The 18,431-nt window shown below is 37.6% G+C and overlaps 1 protein-coding gene across 8 annotated transcripts in view; it reads left to right on the top strand.

Annotated features, from left to right (window-relative positions):
• The window catches only part of ERICH1 (glutamate rich 1), a 96,906-nt gene that overhangs the window by 19,077 nt on the left and 59,398 nt on the right, over positions 1-18,431 (top strand). For 7 of the 8 annotated variants that reach the window (XM_042016213.1, XM_042016214.1, XM_042016212.1 and 4 more), the window contains exon 3: positions 12,067-12,201. The exons of the other annotated variant lie outside the window; for it this stretch is intronic. In XM_042016213.1, coding sequence (XP_041872147.1) covers positions 12,067-12,201 — 135 coding nt within the window. The remainder of the gene's footprint in view (positions 1-12,066; positions 12,202-18,431) is intronic. 8 annotated transcript variants of the gene reach the window in all.

The following is an 18,431-nucleotide window of genomic DNA, read 5'->3' as shown; positions in this document are numbered from 1 at the left end:
AAAAAAATAAACAGGAGAGCTCCTAAAACCCCAACACTTAATCTTAAGTATTTTCTAGCATTAAATAACAGATTTTACTATCAAACTCATCACAATGTCCTATTTGCCTTTTACAGTTATTCTCAGATTGTGAAAATACCATTACCAATTTGTCTGAGCTCAACCACCACCACCACCTTCCCCCTGTGAGATTCTGATCTTTATTGGAATGCAGTTTGCAGCATTGCCTTTAAATTTTATGGACATGTCTCTATTGTCCTTCCGGATGCAGGCTTTTAAGACCATGCTTTTATATCCTGTAAATATTTGTGTTTACATTCCTTTTTTTGAGACCAGGTTGAGGTTGAGATGCTTAAGAAGATGAAACATCAGGGCCTGTGTTAACGATTGGTTCTCATTTAATTTTGGATAATTAATAATTTAGTATCAGAAAGGGTTATCCTATAAAGCTCCTCACATGGTTCTGGAACCAAAGCTCACAATAAGACCCAGAATAACTGGAGATGGAAGGCAAATTCTGAGGGACACTGTCCTTTGTGACTATAGAAAGGCCTTCTGAATGGTATTTGCATTTTCTTCCAGAAGGTGGTGTGGACATACTTACAGCTTTTTACCGCCTAGGCTGGTAGCTCAATGCCTTAGAAAGCCTCGGGCAGCCTAGAGAGGTAGCATGGTCAATCCAGCATTTCAGTAGCTCTAAAAGCAGCAAATATTAGCTGCAAAACTGAAAGCACCAGTAGAAGCAAAGAGGGAGAAATAAGTCTTCAGCTTGTCTAATTCCCGCAATTAGAAGCTTTCAGACAGAAACAGAAGCACACAGATGTTCACAGAAAGATTTGCAAAGCCAAAAGAGGGCAGGCCCCCTCTCGGGCCCTTTCTTTTATTCGGAGAAGGGGAAAGGGGAGGACTGGGGGCGGACCCGGGGTGACCAGCCAGTCAGACACTGCTAAAGAGTTTGAGTTACATTTGGTTTTGCCTGTGCTTGGAACAAAGGGGTTCAGAGCACATGGCAGAGGCAAGTCCTGCCTTGTCTTGGGGAGGGGGAAGGGAAGTTCGGAATAGGCAACAGCAAGGTGGTACTTCTGTTAGGGATGGAGAAAACATGTGGAGGTGTCATGCTTCTTCTGGGCCCCAAAGAAGGAGAGTAGTCATATCTTTTTTACTTAAAAAGAGAAATTTTTAATTTTTTAAAAACAAACAAAACAGCAACAACAAAAAAAAAACCCACACAAAAAAACCTACACAAAAAAAAAAAAAAAAAACCAAAAAACAAATGATAAACCCAAACCAAAAGAAAACACTTGCCTGTGCTCAGAATCTCCATCCTAGGGCATAGATAGTAAGATATACCTTCTCTTTGGATTATAGTTGTCGTAAATCAGGCTTTTTTTCTCCCTTTGTACCAAAATACTCAGTGATAAAATGAATGTAACCAAAGTAGGGATTCCTATCCCCCAGGACAATTCGATAAGACTTTCTAAACACTTCTTCCCTTGAGGAACTTGATTCATCCATTGTAAGACCTATAGTTCTTAATTTCAAAAGATGCAATAAAAGATTTTTTTCTTACTTCAGCATAAAGTTAAGGAGGGTCTAGATTACCATCTTTATTACTTTAAACCACTTAAATGTTACACATATGTAATGAACCTGAATCTCATGGCAGGCAAAGCATTAAAAGAGAACAAATGGAAAGTTGAAAGCTCCTAAAATAAGAGAACACTTTCCCTAAACTAAGCATATTTTGTGAATATGCTTCCAAATGCTCTATTAAAAATGCTTTAAAACTTGCTGTACCACAAAAAGTAAAGTATCTGGCAAAAGACTGAGCATTTCAAAATACAAATTGCTCACTTGGATTTGTCCAGAGGATTGGTTTTGTTTGGTTTTGACCTTTGTTAGGGCCAGATCTACATGCAACAAGGATTAATATAATGAGAGATGTTTCTCATGAGGTCTGCAGTTCTGTGATTTATTTACTTTTTGTTGATATTTTAAAACCTCATTAATTATTTTTAATAGCTTTATAGTATATATTCAGAAGAGACATGCATGCTTCTAACTAGAGATTTACTAATTGTAGAATTGGTTTTTTCACAGAGTCACAGAATGGCCCAGGTTGGAAGGGACCACAGTGGGTCATCTGGTCCAACCTCCCTGCTCAAGCAGGGTCATCCTAGAGCACATTGCACAGGATTTCACAACTTCTCTGAGCAATCTGTTCCAGTGCTCAGAACCCCCCACAGTAAAGAAGTTCTTCCTCACCTTCAGGTCGAACTTCCTGTGCATCAGTTTCTGCCCATTGCCTCTTGTCCTACTGCTTGGCACCAGCAAGAAGAGCCTGGGAATGTTCTCTTGACACCCCATGTTTTAGATACTGACAGACATTGATGAGGTCCCCTCTCAGTCATCTCTTCTTGAGGCTGAACAGGCCCAGCTCCCTTAGCCTTTCCTAGTAAGAGGAAATGGCCTCCTTAGTCTCTGACCTTTTCTTGGTCAGAATTATAGCTACTTTTTATAAGGCTTGGGATTTACTGATCAGTATTTAGCATCTTCCTTATAAAAATAAAAATTTTAGAGTCGCCGAAGAAGGATAACTGTGTTCAAGTGAAATATATAGTGTTCAGCTTGTCAGTATAAAGTGTGCTCTGCCACTTTTGATTTTTGCTTTTTCCCTAATTCTGAAAAAAGGAATTTGAAATGCAGAGAGCCTAGCCAGAGTTTTGGATCTTGTGGAGACAGTTTATATTTTCTTCTCCTTCATTTATTTAAGTAAGAAATAATGAGGAATGTTACTAAGCTGTTGGTACTAATAGGTTTTAGTTTTCTAAAAAAGCTGGAATCCATGCTATATAAATGGACAAAATGCAATTTACTCCTTATTCATTAAATAGAAATGTGAGTGTCTTACCAAATGTGACATATCCCAACATTGTTATCCTCTATGAGGAATTCATGTCAAAATTCAGTGCAGCTGTGTGATTATTTTGTGTTCTCCTTCTTATTTGTTCCACTGAAGTTATTGATGCTGACAGTGTACTGCATTTAAATCATCACTAGAACACCAGGACTCTGTTCTTCCTCATACTAATCCTGTCTTCCTGCAGCCATTCTACTGCAGAAAACTTAAGCTAGTGACAGAAATGCCTAGAAGACAAAACTTGTCTAAAAATATGCCTTTTAGTTGATCAAGTTGATGAAGTGCTTATGGTTGAGAAATTAAATTCTAGCAGTACTCAATGCAATAAACAACTTTAGAGACTTGTTAAACAATTCAGCTTTGCTTTAGTTAATTACTTTGAAAAGCTGTCTATTGTGAATAAGCTAAAGAGCAATGGAGATTATAATTATTATACAATAAAGTGTTGTCACACACTCATAGAGTCTTCTCTCAAGGGTTTAAAAATTTTCTCATTACATGGTATATTACAGTGCCATTATGCTGTGCAGATGGGATAGATGTATCCAGGAGTAGGGTATTTGGCTGAAGATACCAGCCTCTGGTGGCTGTGGTAAAAATGGTGCCCAGCCAGCTTTACAAGCCAATATAGCTACATGCTTCAGGGGAATGTAGAAATCTGGGATTTAGGGGAGAAGGGAAAAAAATTCCAAAACCCAACCAACCCAAACACCACAAACAAACAAAAACCCCTCCTTTCTCTGTTCAGACTGAGTGGGCTGCATGTATAGTATCTGTAACTTCTGTTTGTGACAGAAACAGTTCTGTTGTTCAGTCTTCAGTTCCTCTAGCAATGTTTTTGTGGGTTTTGGAGTTGTTTGCTGCTGGTTGACAGATTCCTTCCTTTTCCAGTGTTCTTATGTATATTATGTTAACTCATTCTTCTCTTCTATGTGCTCATTTCCAACACCTTAGCTGCTATAGGGAGAGCTGCTGGCCTCTGTGAGACCCCAAAGCAATTTAACAGGTAGCTCATATAACAGTATGTAGGGGTTGCTTAAGTAGGGAAGACAGTGCCAGCTTTAGCTCTAAGTGTTAACAAGCTCTAAACCCAAACTAGACAACTGCAGGAAAACTAATTATCTTGGTAAAGTAAATAGAAAAATAACTTAAGAACTTGATAAAGTAGCCTTGTTCACCTTGAGAATGGCTGATTGTACTAAATTGAATCGAACTGCAGCATAATAATTGTGTGTAGCATTCCCACTGTCCACCTTGACTCCCTGTTTGAAATAATTTTTGATGCATTGATGACAAAAAGGTTGTGTGAGACACCACTCCTGCTCCAGTTTACACTGGGGAGTTTATTACTTAAGATGCCATTGTCAAAATCACAGTTATTCAGAGTCAAATCTCATGTTTTCTGCTGTTACAGAACCTTACTTTCTACTTGGGTTTCCTATCAACTCTACCCTTTAACAATTATTTGAAAAGTGGAAATGTGTATAGTGTAAGCTTGGTACTGAACTATGTTCTGAGCAAATAATTTTCCATAATTTTTTGTGCTTTGCATTATTTTTTATGCAAGTAAGAATGGACTGTTACCAATAACTTCTAGTTATGGAATAGAAAATGTGAGTTTAGAGGGGCAAAGGCTTTAAAATCTTAAATTTTGTTTGCTTTTACTCTTACAAGCGCATCTGTTTATTTTCTGGTCTTGTTTGAGGTAAGTTCCAGTAATGACATAATCACTTCGTCAGTGACGATAATTCAGTAATTGCAACTTAGATGTGGCCTTTTAGATTCAATGTTGTTGCATTTATTTTTTTTTTAAAGGATTGACTGACAGGGATATATTTTTGGCTTTTGAAAAGTGTGGTGAACAAATAATATCTGCAGCAGGAGAAATAATTGAGCTGGGTACTAGCATAACATTAAGATAGCTTTGTGTTCCTGTTTATACAGCTAGAATTCTTAGACATCTAATCAAAATATTGCATATAGTCATATACCAGGGCATATATGGGACACATATACCATTTAGCTGTATAGTTTGTTTCATCATTACTTCCTATATTCAACTTTCACAAAACAAAAAACAGCAAAGTCTTAATTCCGCCATCTGCTAGTAGTCAGATCCACTGCTGAGAAGTGTTCTGTGTCTTGGTTTCCTCGATCAGTGGTGATTCCATGCTTCACTCTCACTTTGTATTGTGCTTAGTTTTCCTTACTTTTTCCAAGAGAATGTAGATATTTTAGTGCTTCATAGGTAAAAAGCAAAAACATCTTCCCCAGATAATGAGTGAGAACAAGAGTAAGAAGAAATTGTAATTTTGTTGTAAGTTTTTTCTTTGTGACAAGGAATGTCTGCCATTCCTAATGTAGTGAAACTGAAGCTGAGTTATAATGGTAAGTGCTGTCTCCAATAAAATGAGCTATAATACAGCCTTTCTACGTGTCTAAAAAATAAACTAAATCTAAGAGTTAGTGTACATGTGGGAAGCAGTGAGGGAAATAAATTTGAGCTCTCTTATTCCTTGTTTTCTATGAATTTCCCATCCTGACTTTGGTCCTTGTAAAATGGGTGTGTCTTTATTGACCTCCATTTCCTTTTGAAGTTTTTGTTTTTCATCAGGCTGGAGGAAAACACCATGATGAGGAAGTACTTCTGAGGATTTTCTCGTTTTGTTTTCTTCTTTCAGTGCTCTAGCCTAGTATCCTCTGTAATCTAGACTTTCTCTTTTCAATGATGTGAAGGACTTCTGGGAATATAAAGTGTCAGAAGGGAAGTTGTAATGAACTGGCTTGACTTTCAACATGCTTCCAGGCACAAATAGTATACACCCTGAGAACTGGGAGCAGTCTTCTGTAATATAGCTAGGATTCTAAAAAATAATACCCTAGGAATGAAGTGAAAACATGGTTTGCCTGAATATCAAAGGATAGTGGACTTGTTTTTGTGTAAACATAACTGAATAAAGTATTAGAAATTAAGGTCAATCAGAAAATTCAGTGCTGCTGTCTGCACTAATATGTTGTGACCAATAGTATTATAAAAAAGAGGATTGGAATTAAATAAGTGAATTGTACTGCTTCCCCACAGTGTTCTCCAACAGCTGCTGCTTAAGGATTTTCTGAGCAAGAGGACAACATGTATCTTTAATTATAAGAACTTTTTCTTTTATCACTTTATTTTGTGAATGTATGTAATTGTGCAATTTAAAGTAGAACTATAAACTTTGACATTTTACTTGGCAAACAGGGAAATTTGTCCTTCCATAAAGAATAGCAGGCATCTTCAGAATTATAAAATTTAAAAATTCTGAACTTTGCAGGAGCAAAAACCTTTTCAGCATTCTGTTACATGTATTGGTGCTAATAAAATATATGACAGCAATAACAATGTATTTGAGATAATTTGATATCCAAAAGTAATTCAGAAAACTTGTATTTTTGTTTGTTTAGAAAAAGATGAAGAATCTTTGGAAGGAATATATATCTCATTTTTCTGCCAAGAAGTGGCTTGAGTGTCTCCCCTTGTTTATTCCAATAAAGTAAGGATAATGAGGTCTTGAAACAAGCTAAAGGAATTAGACTGTAATAGTAAACTATAGTACCTCTCCATAATTTTGAAAGGCAGGTTTCTACCTGCAGTGGTGAATTTCTACAGAAATAATTCATCGACTATTCCAGTCACCCAGCAAAGAAACACAGCATTTCCACTGTTGTGTGTTGTTGTGCAATGGTTATCATTTGAGTAAAGTAGATGACCAGTAGTGACTGGTAGAGTCTATAGTGACTGGTAGAGTCTGTTGTTTTTGTTTTTTCCATCCAGTGTAACTTCCCTAGTACTGAGGGAGAGAATCCTGCTGAAGACTGCAGTCAAGCAGTAGGAATTTTGCCCTCCAAGGAAAAGGACTGTACTTTCCGATTGCACAGAAGACTACTTGAGCTAAAAGCTTCTGTCTTTGTGGAAAGCACTCTAGTGTGTGTTGATGTGAGACTGGAAAACAAGCCTATGTAAAGTCAGCCTGGGAACCGAGGTTGTACATAATGTAACACCTCATGTCCCTGCGGTTACTTTAATGTACCTTATCATGGCAGACTGAAATAACTTGATGTTCAGGAACTTGGATATTATCTGAACGAAAATGAGTATATACTGGGGAACGGGTGGGTGTTTGGGTTCACTGGATTTGTTTATACTCTTGAAGAATATTTTGATGTCTTCACATTGATCAACTGGAAAAGTATTTCTTTTTCAGTACTACAGTTCAGGAGGGCACTCAAGGTGTGTACAGTTAGTCACTGATATCACCTTTGGTACACTTCAGTTTTTGAAGGTTTCTGAAGGAGACAACTCTTGCCCACGATTTGTGTGTGCTGTCTTTATAGATGCTTGTCTTGCTAGTTAATGAAGGGGAAAGTTACTGTGTACAGATAACGAGGTGTGTTATATGTGCCTCGGGAATTGTCAGTTTGGGGCCATAGTCTCACTTGTATGCAATAAAAATGAGGAATAGCTATAACAGGGTCATGTTCTAGCTTACATAATAAGTAAAATCATACTTTAATACAAAATTTTTAAGGGAAATAATAGACCTCATTCAAGCCTTATTTTTGTCCAGGTCGTATCTACTGTAACACCACACAGAAAATGCCTACTACCAGTAATGACTTTTGTAGAAGGTATGAGACTGAACTACTCAGACCTTGTATTTGATCCAGCATCAATTCCTCATTTCCTGTGTATGATGATTTAGGAATGGTACTCTCAAATTTAGTAAGTATGCTCACTAAAAGGAAAACCACCAGCTGCTCCCCTCCCCTTCTCCAGTGGGAGACAAAAGGCAGAGATCATAGGTCAAGATAAGAATAGTTTACTGGAAACAGCAATGAGATAAAAAAACAAACATTAACATCAACAATGCTAATTACAAAAATGTACAAAGAGAGGATGATTTACATGCAAAATGCTTACCCCAGCCCAGGACACTGAAAAACAATGGCAGACAGCTCCTCTGCCTGACACGAATTCCCTGTGACTGGAAAGGAGCACCTTTCTTCTTGGAAGCGAGAGTCCCTTTTCCCCAGCCCCTGGAACTAAGGTGGTACTGAGTAGCACTGGTGTCTTGGCCATGTCCTCTGGGCACAGCACAGGGCAGCCCAGAACTCCTGGATCAAGCTTTCCGGCAGGTTCAGCCTCCCCAGCAGCTGTGACTACAGGCATGTGCCACTGCACCTGGCTACTGTGAAAAATAATTAACTGCCCTGGCCAGAACTAGGACACTGTGCTTTTCCATAAAGACCTGTTTTCGGGGACAAACTCTTTCCATCTATTTGGAGAAGTGGTAACTGGCTGTTTCCAAGGCGTAATTTTGTGAAAGAGATCACAATATTGGTAAGATTGGGCTAACTTAGAGTTGTTTGGCAGGGGGAGCTGCAGGATTTTCTAGCTTGACTTGGGTCCTCTGTTTGCTCTTAAGAGTTCTGCCCTATGGGAACTTAACTTGGGTGAGTTATCAAAGCTTTCTGAGTTGCAGAGAAGTGCTTCATGGGTAAGACAAAGTTTTTGTCTGATTGCAAAACTGTACAGGGTGCTGGTGTCCAGTCACTGGCAGTGGGACTTCTGTGAGGGGAGGCTGCAGATGCCCTGTACTGGACACAGCCAGTTCCAGCCCACCCACCGCAGGGCACAGCCGAGCCCACAGCTGAGGCAGGGGCACCCTGGAGGAAGCTTCTTTAAGAAAGGAGAAAACAATCCCAAGACAGGAGGGAACTAAAAGGAGTGGCAACAGTGGAAACCCTAGGGTCAGAGGAGGAGAAGGTACTCTGTTGTTGAGTAAATGTTCCTGCAGGATGGCAGCCCACAGAAAACTCCTGTGGGGGTAAAGAAAGGATCAGCAGAGGCTTTAAGCATTGTCCCCCCCACCACCTTGCACTGCTCCATCTTTCTGAAGGAACTGGGTGTAACCTGCAGTGAGAGGAAATAGGAAGGAGCAAAGTTGGGAGTGAAAAGAGCCAGTGAGGAAAAGTTCTCCTCGCTGTTGACCTGCGAGCTCTCTCAGTCCTGTTCACCCCACTATGAACACCACCCTCAGCCTCCTGAGGGGAGAGTGAGTGAGTATCTGGCTGGGTGTTTGGCTGCTAGCCAGGGCCAACGCACCGCAGAACCCAGAAGTGATTCAGTCTCTCTGTCCAGGGTTTAGTCTTACAGCAAGCAAAGGACCAAGGCTATACAAACATGTGCTCTGGCCATGCATCTGTCTGTCATGAGTCTGTCTGAGCCTAAGTGTGCTTTGTGTTCAGGCAGTCTGGAAACCATGCTAGTGTTATGTACCACCATTCTGAGCTACAAGTAGGGGATAGTTTAAAGATGCTGAAGAATAAACTTAAAATACAGTGCCTACCTGAGATGATGACTGACTGGGAAGCTGACAATTTTATATGGCTGGAAACTTTACCTTCAGCTCCCTCTAAAAAGATCCGATACTCGTTTGTAGTAGGATAGCAAGAGATAACGTAGCTGGACAAGCAACTGACATGCTTGGAGGTGTAATGTTGGTAGTGGCATGGTGTAGATGCTTTTCCCTACTGGGTGCACACGGCTGAGTTACATGCGATGTGTCTCTGTGTGGGGATCATGAATAGAAGACAAATAGTTTCAAAACATTTACTCTGTATTCTTGGTTTGCCTTAAAGAGTAATGTGTGCTGTTTTTTGGGCATTGTAAATGACCTTTAGCTGTTGGGGCTTTTTTTTTCTATAAAATAAAACTTCAGAGGTGGGATTCATGACTTTTAACTAGTAAAAGGGGAGCGTTCTTTAACATCTCTAGTGTCTGATTACTTTTGTTAAGCAAAAAACCCTCTTTATTTCACAGTTTTATAAGCTCAGCCATTTGCTTTGCAGCAATGTTTGACTTTATTACCAACCCATCTCTCTTTGGCCCAGGGAGACTCTGGCCTCAGACTGCAAAAATCCAGATGTAGATATGGTAACAGTTTGGTTTGACACACTTGCACAGGATTAGCAAAGACTAATGCTTGATTTATGAGCTTGCAAACTTCTTAAAGATGCATCTGGTGTGAATAAATATGTAATTTAGAGACTCCCATTTAAAGAGGTAAAACTAAAAAATTTTGAGTCATCATTCATTTCCATAGTAAGAGTTGTTACTGTTGTTCTTTGTAGGATGTGTGTTACAGATGGTCCCTCACATTCTGTTATGTGTAACTATTTTGTCTGGGAGGTTATTGTCCCAATATAGCTACTGCTTTTATGATTAAAGGATTTGAGTTTTTCAAGACGGTTGTAAATTAGGTTTAATGTTTCCCTGATTATCTTTGTTTTACAAAACCTAAATAAAAATGGAAAAAAAGGGGAAACTTGAAATCCTTCAGAAGGGAGCTCAAACATTTATACATCCTTGTAATTTAAAACTGTCATTAATCAGCACTTCATCATTAAACAACCTGGATGGGGGGAAAAAAGTCAATGCAAGTACTGCCAGTTCAAAGATTTGGCATCATCTGCATGGAAAGGATCTGCTGAAGAATTGTTCCATGTTAATTTTTAATTGGTTTTTTCCAAACTGCATAGTTGCTCTTCATCTTTCTGAATTATTTATTTCTTTCCCTTTATTATCCCTTAAAGTAAGTATCATCAATACTTACTGGAAAATTTTCTGGCTTGTTCAAGAAAAAAACAATAATATTCTAATGTGTTTTCAAAAGAAATTTATTCCCTCATGATGACAACAGCTGTGGTGTTTTCAGAAGTACTTTGAACGTTCAGAAATGTACTGTATCGTCTTTGAAGTAGGCTGTGTGAGAAATGTCAGTGCATAGTTAAATTGCATTTTAGAAATATAGAAGTAATTCTTGTTGGGGATCTATCAGACACAACTGCATTTTAAATATTTAGGAATTAGTCCAACTGTAGTTGCACATAGCTGCACCTCGGTGATAGACTTGGATCATCTGGGATCTTCTAACATGCTTGTGGTGTAAGGAGGTTTTTAAGGTGGTATTAAGGTGCCAAAAATGTTTTTATTGTATATCATTTTAACAGCTCTGTCTGTGTTTTAAAGGGACACATTGCCCCCAAGAAGGGACGACTAGTGCTGTGTCTCTGCTGACTTATGGAGCTGTCTGAGTGTTGAAAAACCCAACAAAACAACTACAAACACAACTAAAAAAAACCCAACAATCCAAAATTTTAAAAAAAACCACACTGAGCCATCTAAAACTACATTGCAACATCTGGAGACACCCAGACATCCTGGGCTTTTTACTCACTGTGGTTGATCTCTGTTGTCACTACTCTGCCCAGAAATTCCGTCTGGTTTCATGTAAGTGGAGTAGAGATGGTGTCTCTGTCACTTCTTGTCTGGTGAACAAATGAGAAGTTTCTACTGCTGCTCTTGCATGTGTTTTTAAATACCTTTCAAAGGGGAAAGAAATCATACAAAAACACACTGCTGCCAGCACCACAAGTAGTTTCCTATGCAATGAAATAGTTGGAAAGGTGGCCCTTGGCACTGCGCTCCTTGTCCCAGAAAGAGGTAGAATGGGATGAGGAGGTGAGTTCTCTTGGGCAGGCACTGCTGAGGCTTGGTCAAGTATGACTTTCAAACTCACTCCCTTTATCTTTGCACCCTTTAGGGAAGCGTAGACTGTGGTTTAAAAAATCTGCAAATGGGCAAACCACAGTTTTGTGGTTCTTTTTCTCTTGCTTCTGTCACTTCATAATAATCTTGTATCTCTCCGTCCATCCATCCATCCATCCATCCATCCATCCATCTTTTGTGAAGCATTTCTTAGAGAAATAGTGTCTACTCATGCTGAATGGGGAAGAATGTTTAGAGCCTCTCTTAAAATATCGCTGTAAGTGGAAACTTCTTCTGAAGACAGGGGAGAAGATTTGCCTGATACAATGGAAAAAAAATGCTTCTGGTGTAAAGAACTAACCCATGGAGTATTTGTTTATTTGTAGATGCTACGAAATTTGGTACAGTTCTGTTGGTCATAGGATAATTTCAGTATTCCACACCTGACCCTCTGTAAGGATTTTCGAGATCACTTATTGCTATAGTTGGGAAAACATTTGAGAAAATCTGTAGTGAGACTGATATTGAGCCAGATACTTTGGATTTTGTTTTGTAGGTAGTGATGATACAGTTACGTCTCCAAGAAGAATTTACACAGTGGATCTTCCTCCAGAGGGTTATGTTGCAGTTACTCCAGATGCTCTTAGTAATGCAGTTTCTGAAAACTCAGGCAGTAGTGCTGACTCAACAGGTAAGTTTGTATGGCTGTTACTGTGATGAATTTTTCTCTAGGGAAACTTCTTAGCAGCTCTTATCAAGTAGATCCAGACTGCAACAGTGAGGTATTTAAACTGTTGCTGCCAGTGGGTGTCACTGTTTTGCAACATAAGCAAAAGGAGGATGTACATCCCTGTGGGTTCATTTCCGTCGTTTCGGGTTTCTAGACTAGATTCAACATTTGGTGATAGCCATGCAGTGCCACAGATCTTACTGAAGTTAGATGGAATCTAACTGAGGAAAAAGTCTTTAGCTCCTCCCACTCAAATGACATGTATATTCCTATTATGCCTGCTAACAGTCATATTTTTTTTAAGAATAAATGTTAGATAAAGCTGTTTTACTAAGTCTACTCTTGATTTTCTGAGGAATTGGGTAAAGGCTTAACAACCTTTCAGATTTGTCTCTCTCAGAACAGATATTCATCACTGGAGTTGGTAGAGGGGAGATATCAATCCTTTAGTGTTGAGAGACTTTCTGATGAGAAACTGTGACCATATAACTTCAGAAACAATATTTGATGTTGTCAAAGGATACAAGAAAAGGAGCACAGAATCTGTAAAGTGATTTCTAAATTGACCTCAGTTAAATACACAGGTTTCTGAATGACATTGCCAGAATTCAGTTGATTCTGTCTTTAGAAAGAAGTCCCAAGCTTAGACAAGACAAATGAATTTAGTTTTTTCAATTGCTATGTTCCTGTGGATGTATGTTTGTCCAAAATTGTGTATCACTGTCATTGGCCGCTAGGGACATTCTACAGCAAAGAAGATACCCAGGTAAGGCAGCTGAAGTAAAATACCTGATAAGCAGCAGTTATTAAACTACAGTATCAGTTTCAGCCTGGAGATGCCTTAAATGCAAGGAAAACCTGAGATATAACTTGCTGATATAGAAAGGCAAATTCTGCTTGCCTTTGCAAACAGTACCCACAGGGGGGAATTTTCAGCTTGGAAATTGGGTCTGTGGTCTGTTCTGAGCTCCAGTCAGAATCTGAATACAAGTAAAGCTATCAAAGTAGGTCAAGGAACTGAAGCAAAATAAGGTGTGACTGATGGCATATAAGGAATGTTCGTCCTTGGTGTGCAATGGTTTAAAGACCATTTTTGAGTGACAAAGAAGTACCTTCATCAGAGTAACATAAGAGTAGATCTTAATAGTTTTTGGATTATGAATGGAAGGATGTTTTAATTTAGAGCTTCTAGGTTGTGTTCTTCTCAGTTAGATAGGATTTGTGTTTGGAATCCAGAAGCTGTTTCTAGGCTACCCTTAACTTTGTTCAGTTGCAGAGCCGTCTTTGGACAGTTCACTGGATTTCTCTTTCCCAACATGTCAGATCCAAGATGCTTATTCTGATCTTGAAGCACCTTGTCTCTCCTTCCATGCCATATAATTTCTGTTTATTATTTCATGTACTTTTCTTTCAGATATTAGAGGGATGCTTCTTCATCTTCTGTGTTTTGCTGACAACACTAAATGAAGTGTCATAATACTTTGTAGGTAAATTCAGTTTTCTACAGGGACTTAAGTTGCTTTTAAATAAAACACTAGCATACAGGCTAAACACTGCTGCAGCTGATATTCATCCTTATTAAGACAATAGCATGGAACTTTTGTGGCAAATGTACTCAGCTGCTGTTTAAAATCTATGAATAAATCAGATTATGTATGGTGTGTATTAGATGTTGATATATTGCAAAGCAGTTAAGTAGAACAGAATTTAAGATAGAGTTATGTTGCCTCTTTTTAGAGTCATATAAATACCTGCCTGGTTTTACAGTGGATAGAATATTGAACAATGCCTTTACTTGCTCATTTTGTAGATTTAATATTTTCCTTTAGTATTTCAGACCAAATGTACTCAACCATGATAGCAGTAAGTAGAGTTTTGATGTTGCTTAGTGACAGTATTGACTGTTGGATGGAGAACTCTGTTAGCTGATCCCAGTTCCACTGTTCAAGAAGAGTAAGTTTGGGGTTTTAGCCACTTTTTCGACAGTTAACATAGGATCTGGAATTTTGGGAGACTTATTTTTGGATTGGTTTGTTATTTGGCTTTGCACTTTGTCATGAAATCAAGAAAAAATAAGTTTGAAGTGAAGGTTTTTAATCTGCGATTCTCCTTGCAAGGTAGGTTTGACTATAGACGTCATTCTTGCCAGGTATTTGCCTAATAATTTTTTTGAAACCTTTATAGGGAGATTTTTCTTACATGCCCTTTTTTACTTGCTCTAGTGTTTCACTACCCTTTAATGCTAGATCTTTCTTGCTGCATTATTTGTTTTGTCTAAATAACGATTGCAGAATTGGAGATCTGTACTAATCTTGCAAGGTTGAGGGACATGGTTAATTTTACTTGTGTATGTCATTTAAGCATACACATAAAATCTATTGCAGGATGAAGTCTGTGATTTCAGGCAGTGTTCATAAAATATAAAAGGAACATCTTAAGCAATCACACCATGGATTACTTAGTTTCCTCACATAGATTTAGTTATATATCCCTTATTTAGATATTTTTTGAAGGGATAAAGGAAAGGTCAAATGAGAGCCTTTGACACTGAAGGAAAAAGAGGGCGCATGTATGACTTTATGTACAAATATTTTATATGTATTAAATAAATCTATTATGTTTAGAATTGTCCCAGGTATTCCCAAAGGACCAGCTCCATAAGGTGAAGTTGAGATCTGGTGCATGCATTGTTTTAATCCTCATACTATCTATATGATATATTTTGTATGGCAACAGGTAATCTTCCACTGTATTTCCTAAAAAACTGAGCATGTTGTTTATGTACTGAGTAAGAAAAGGTTCCTGTGCTATCCTTTTCTAGCCTTTTGGCCCAGAACTAAGGGAAATTAATGATGTGGAAATTCAACAAAAAGAAATCTGACTCAAAAAATAATTTCATTGTTTATCAAACTTGTCTGATGAAAATAATATGACTCTTATTTTAGGATTTAAATTTTTCAGTTATATATCACTGTGATTTGCTATGTCCTCTCAATAAATTAAGAAAACCAAATATGAGTCTATCTGAATTAGTATAACAAGATCGTTAAGAGGAATAGATGTGCCATGGCTGACATTTCATTATGTTAAATTAGTCTAGAAGAATGAAATATTCAGTCACTAAAATATGTATTTCAACATCAACTGTTTTTGAGAATTTGTTTAGAAGTTGAAGTTAATTAAAATTATAAAATAATTTCTTGTCAGCTCTAAAATACGTTTGGGTTTGTCCATTATTATTATTGTTTAAACTGCTAGTTCCATTATGGTTGATACTGTCAGGATGAAATCAATGTTGTCCAGAATAGCTTCTGAACAAAAGGGGGGGAAAAATTCAGGTAGCCTCTTACCTGTCTGCAGTGTCTTGATTCACTTAAAGGCAGCCATTTCAGGAAGACTTAATTGTGCTTAAGCTTATATTTGTTTTTAAGGAGATGCTACTATGAATTATATGTTGACTAATATTCTTGGCAATTGTTGGGAATGTGATACATTACAGAACTGACACACTTAGCACACCAAGGGAATAATATGTTTTAAGCAGCTAAGTTCAGCAGAAAACTTTTTTTGCTGGTAGGTAGCACCAGTTGTGAAACTCCAACATTATGAATCTTTTTGTAGCCTTCAACCAGAGGAGTCATTAGACCGTGTAATTTAATCTTCTGTACCCGTTGGAGAGGTCTTACCCCATGTTGAGCTCAGCACTTTGCACTTAAAGGAAACCAGACCGAACAAAAAAAGCTGTCCACATTTCAAAGATGTCACAGGGGCTCCACTACTTTCTAGCGCTACCAGTTGATTGGTCTCACTCTATTTCATTAAAAAAAAAACCTTGAAAATTGCTTTCTTCTGCCTCCCTCCATCAAAATGAAGGGCCTTTATTAAGCAATATCTTCTTCCCACAAAGAAGCACAGTAATCAAGTCACCATCAATTTTTTTGATTAAACAGGTTCACTTGTATATTGCTCTAAGATATTTACTTCAATCCTCAAGTCACATTTGTAGCTCTTTTAGGTATCACCCTTTTCACAGCATCTTTTTAAGAATATAAACTCTATGACTGCATGTAGTATTTGTGTTTCTGTACCTTTGAAGAAACTAATAATGTATCAGTGGTTTAGATATGTTTTCAAATTAATCAGAGGGTGTGACAGGAGACAGAAGTTTCAAGAAATAGTTCATTAAAAAATTCTTCTGCTTCTCATTCCACATCATTTCATTCATGTGTACAGTTATCTCAGTGATATTACAATAAATATTTTTTGTGTAGGGCTTCTTAACTGTAAATCAAAATGTTTAACAGTATTCAATGCTATTACTTCTTTTAAATAAAAGAGTTCAGGAAAAAAACTCAACATGAAATAAACTCAACTTCACTTGAAAACAAAGGAGTTTAACAACATTTACAATTGCTTTTCTGAATGTTATATTTGAGAGAAAAAGCTATGAAAAAACCTCCTGTGAATCAGGTTGTCTTACAGTGCCTTCTGTCAGCTGCTCCTGCATTGACTGTCCAGAGTCTTGTGGCAACTTCTGTGAGAATACCCAAGGCTTATAACAAGACAAATTCAGGGAATTGTGGCAGTTTCAGAGTAAGGATTCTGCATTTGCAAACTAAAAATAATAAAATTCTTTCCAGTTTTGTTCATTTTTTTTAATAGAATAAGAAATCTATTAAAGGATTTTTATGAACAAAAATCCTATCTAATTTATTACTTCATTAATTATGCCTGAATAATGAAAGATGCTACAGTACAGCTCTTAACTTAGTATAATAGTCAGGTTTTTGCAACACAGATGCACCAAATCATATTTAAAATTGTAGCATAAACAAGTGAATGGGATTGATATACAGATGTGTAGATTTTTTTTACAACTTGCTGAAAAAAAACCGTTTTACTATTCTGCTTTCATCTTCTTCTATAACTCTTTCTTTGAGGTTCACTTCTCTTTGTTTCTTAACTTTGTTAGCATGGGTCTTTCCTTTTCTAGTAAGGGTGGCATGGACTTGCAGGTTGAAAACTTATTTGTGAAGGAGTTACTACTTTAAAAAGTTGGTTTCAATAATTCAGCGAGGAAGGAGCAGTGATTATACGGTAGTTTGAGCTCTTTGTATTTCTAATAGGCTAAGTTTTTTTGGGTTTTTTGGTGGTTTTTTGTTTTGTTTTGTTTTAATTTTTATTGATGAATTCCCCTAGTTAATTTTGGGTGTTCTGTTTTTAATTCTCTGCGAGTTTGGATGTCACTTTTTAGTATTAAAACAATATATTTTTGCATGATAAAATTACAGGTGATAACATTCTGTAGTTTAGCTTTGTCCTTGCAGAAATTAATGTATCGCTTCCAGTTTGTGAATGGCACATTTTTCTGAGCCATCAACAGCTTCAGGAATTCTCATGTGTGTGCCATCATCAGAAAGCAAACTGTAGCAACGATGACACCTGTGTTGAGGCTGTTACTATAAGCTTTTTCAAAATGTTGTGGTGTTCATAGATTAATCAATAACTTAGAAGAAGAGATGTCTGTGAGGTTAAGGAACTTTCTTCTCTACAGCCTGTTTCTTCTTCAACCTAAGTTCTCTTGACATTTTGGAATCAGTTACAATGAAAGATGCCACAAAGAAATAGAGATGTAGGACAGCTATAGCTAGAGAATTCTGTACTTCAGATGTCATTTCCTTCAATATCTTGGATATTGGACTTGGCAGTCCTTGTATTTGTTGATAGGTGCAATGACATTCCTTAATAGATAAAACCACTGCAGTTTTCTTTCTGAAATTGAGTAAGATTAAATGATCATTTTTATTTTCAAAGTTCAGGTAAAGTATTTAATCATTTGTTAAATCTGGCTTAATTTTTTAAAGAACCAAAAATCTAGATTCAGTAATTGTAGGTTTCGGGCGGGTTCGGTCGGGACGGAGACGGAGAGATCTCTATAGGCAGGTCTTGGGACACAGTCGGTTTAATGTAAAGGGCTTGGGTATAGGGGCACTGCTCAGAGCTGCCAGACTCAGCTCTGAGCAGGCCCAAGAGAGCAAGAGAGTAAACGGGTGAGAGAGAGAGAGAGAGAGAGTGTAAGAGCAAGAGTAGAAGTGGAAGTAGAAGTAAGGAAAGGAAGGAATGGAATGGAAGTAAGGAAAGGAATGGAAGTGTCTGAAGTCCTGGTTACAATACAATAAATCATCTTCTGT

This window comes from Corvus kubaryi, unplaced genomic scaffold (assembly GCF_017639235.1).
Source record: "Corvus kubaryi isolate FWS band 111438036 unplaced genomic scaffold, C.kubaryi_AGA036_p1.0 split3-73, whole genome shotgun sequence".
Taxonomy (NCBI): domain Eukaryota; kingdom Metazoa; phylum Chordata; class Aves; order Passeriformes; family Corvidae; genus Corvus; species Corvus kubaryi.
Note: the sequence above shows the minus strand (reverse complement) of the source record. Positions and strands in the feature narration are given on the sequence as shown.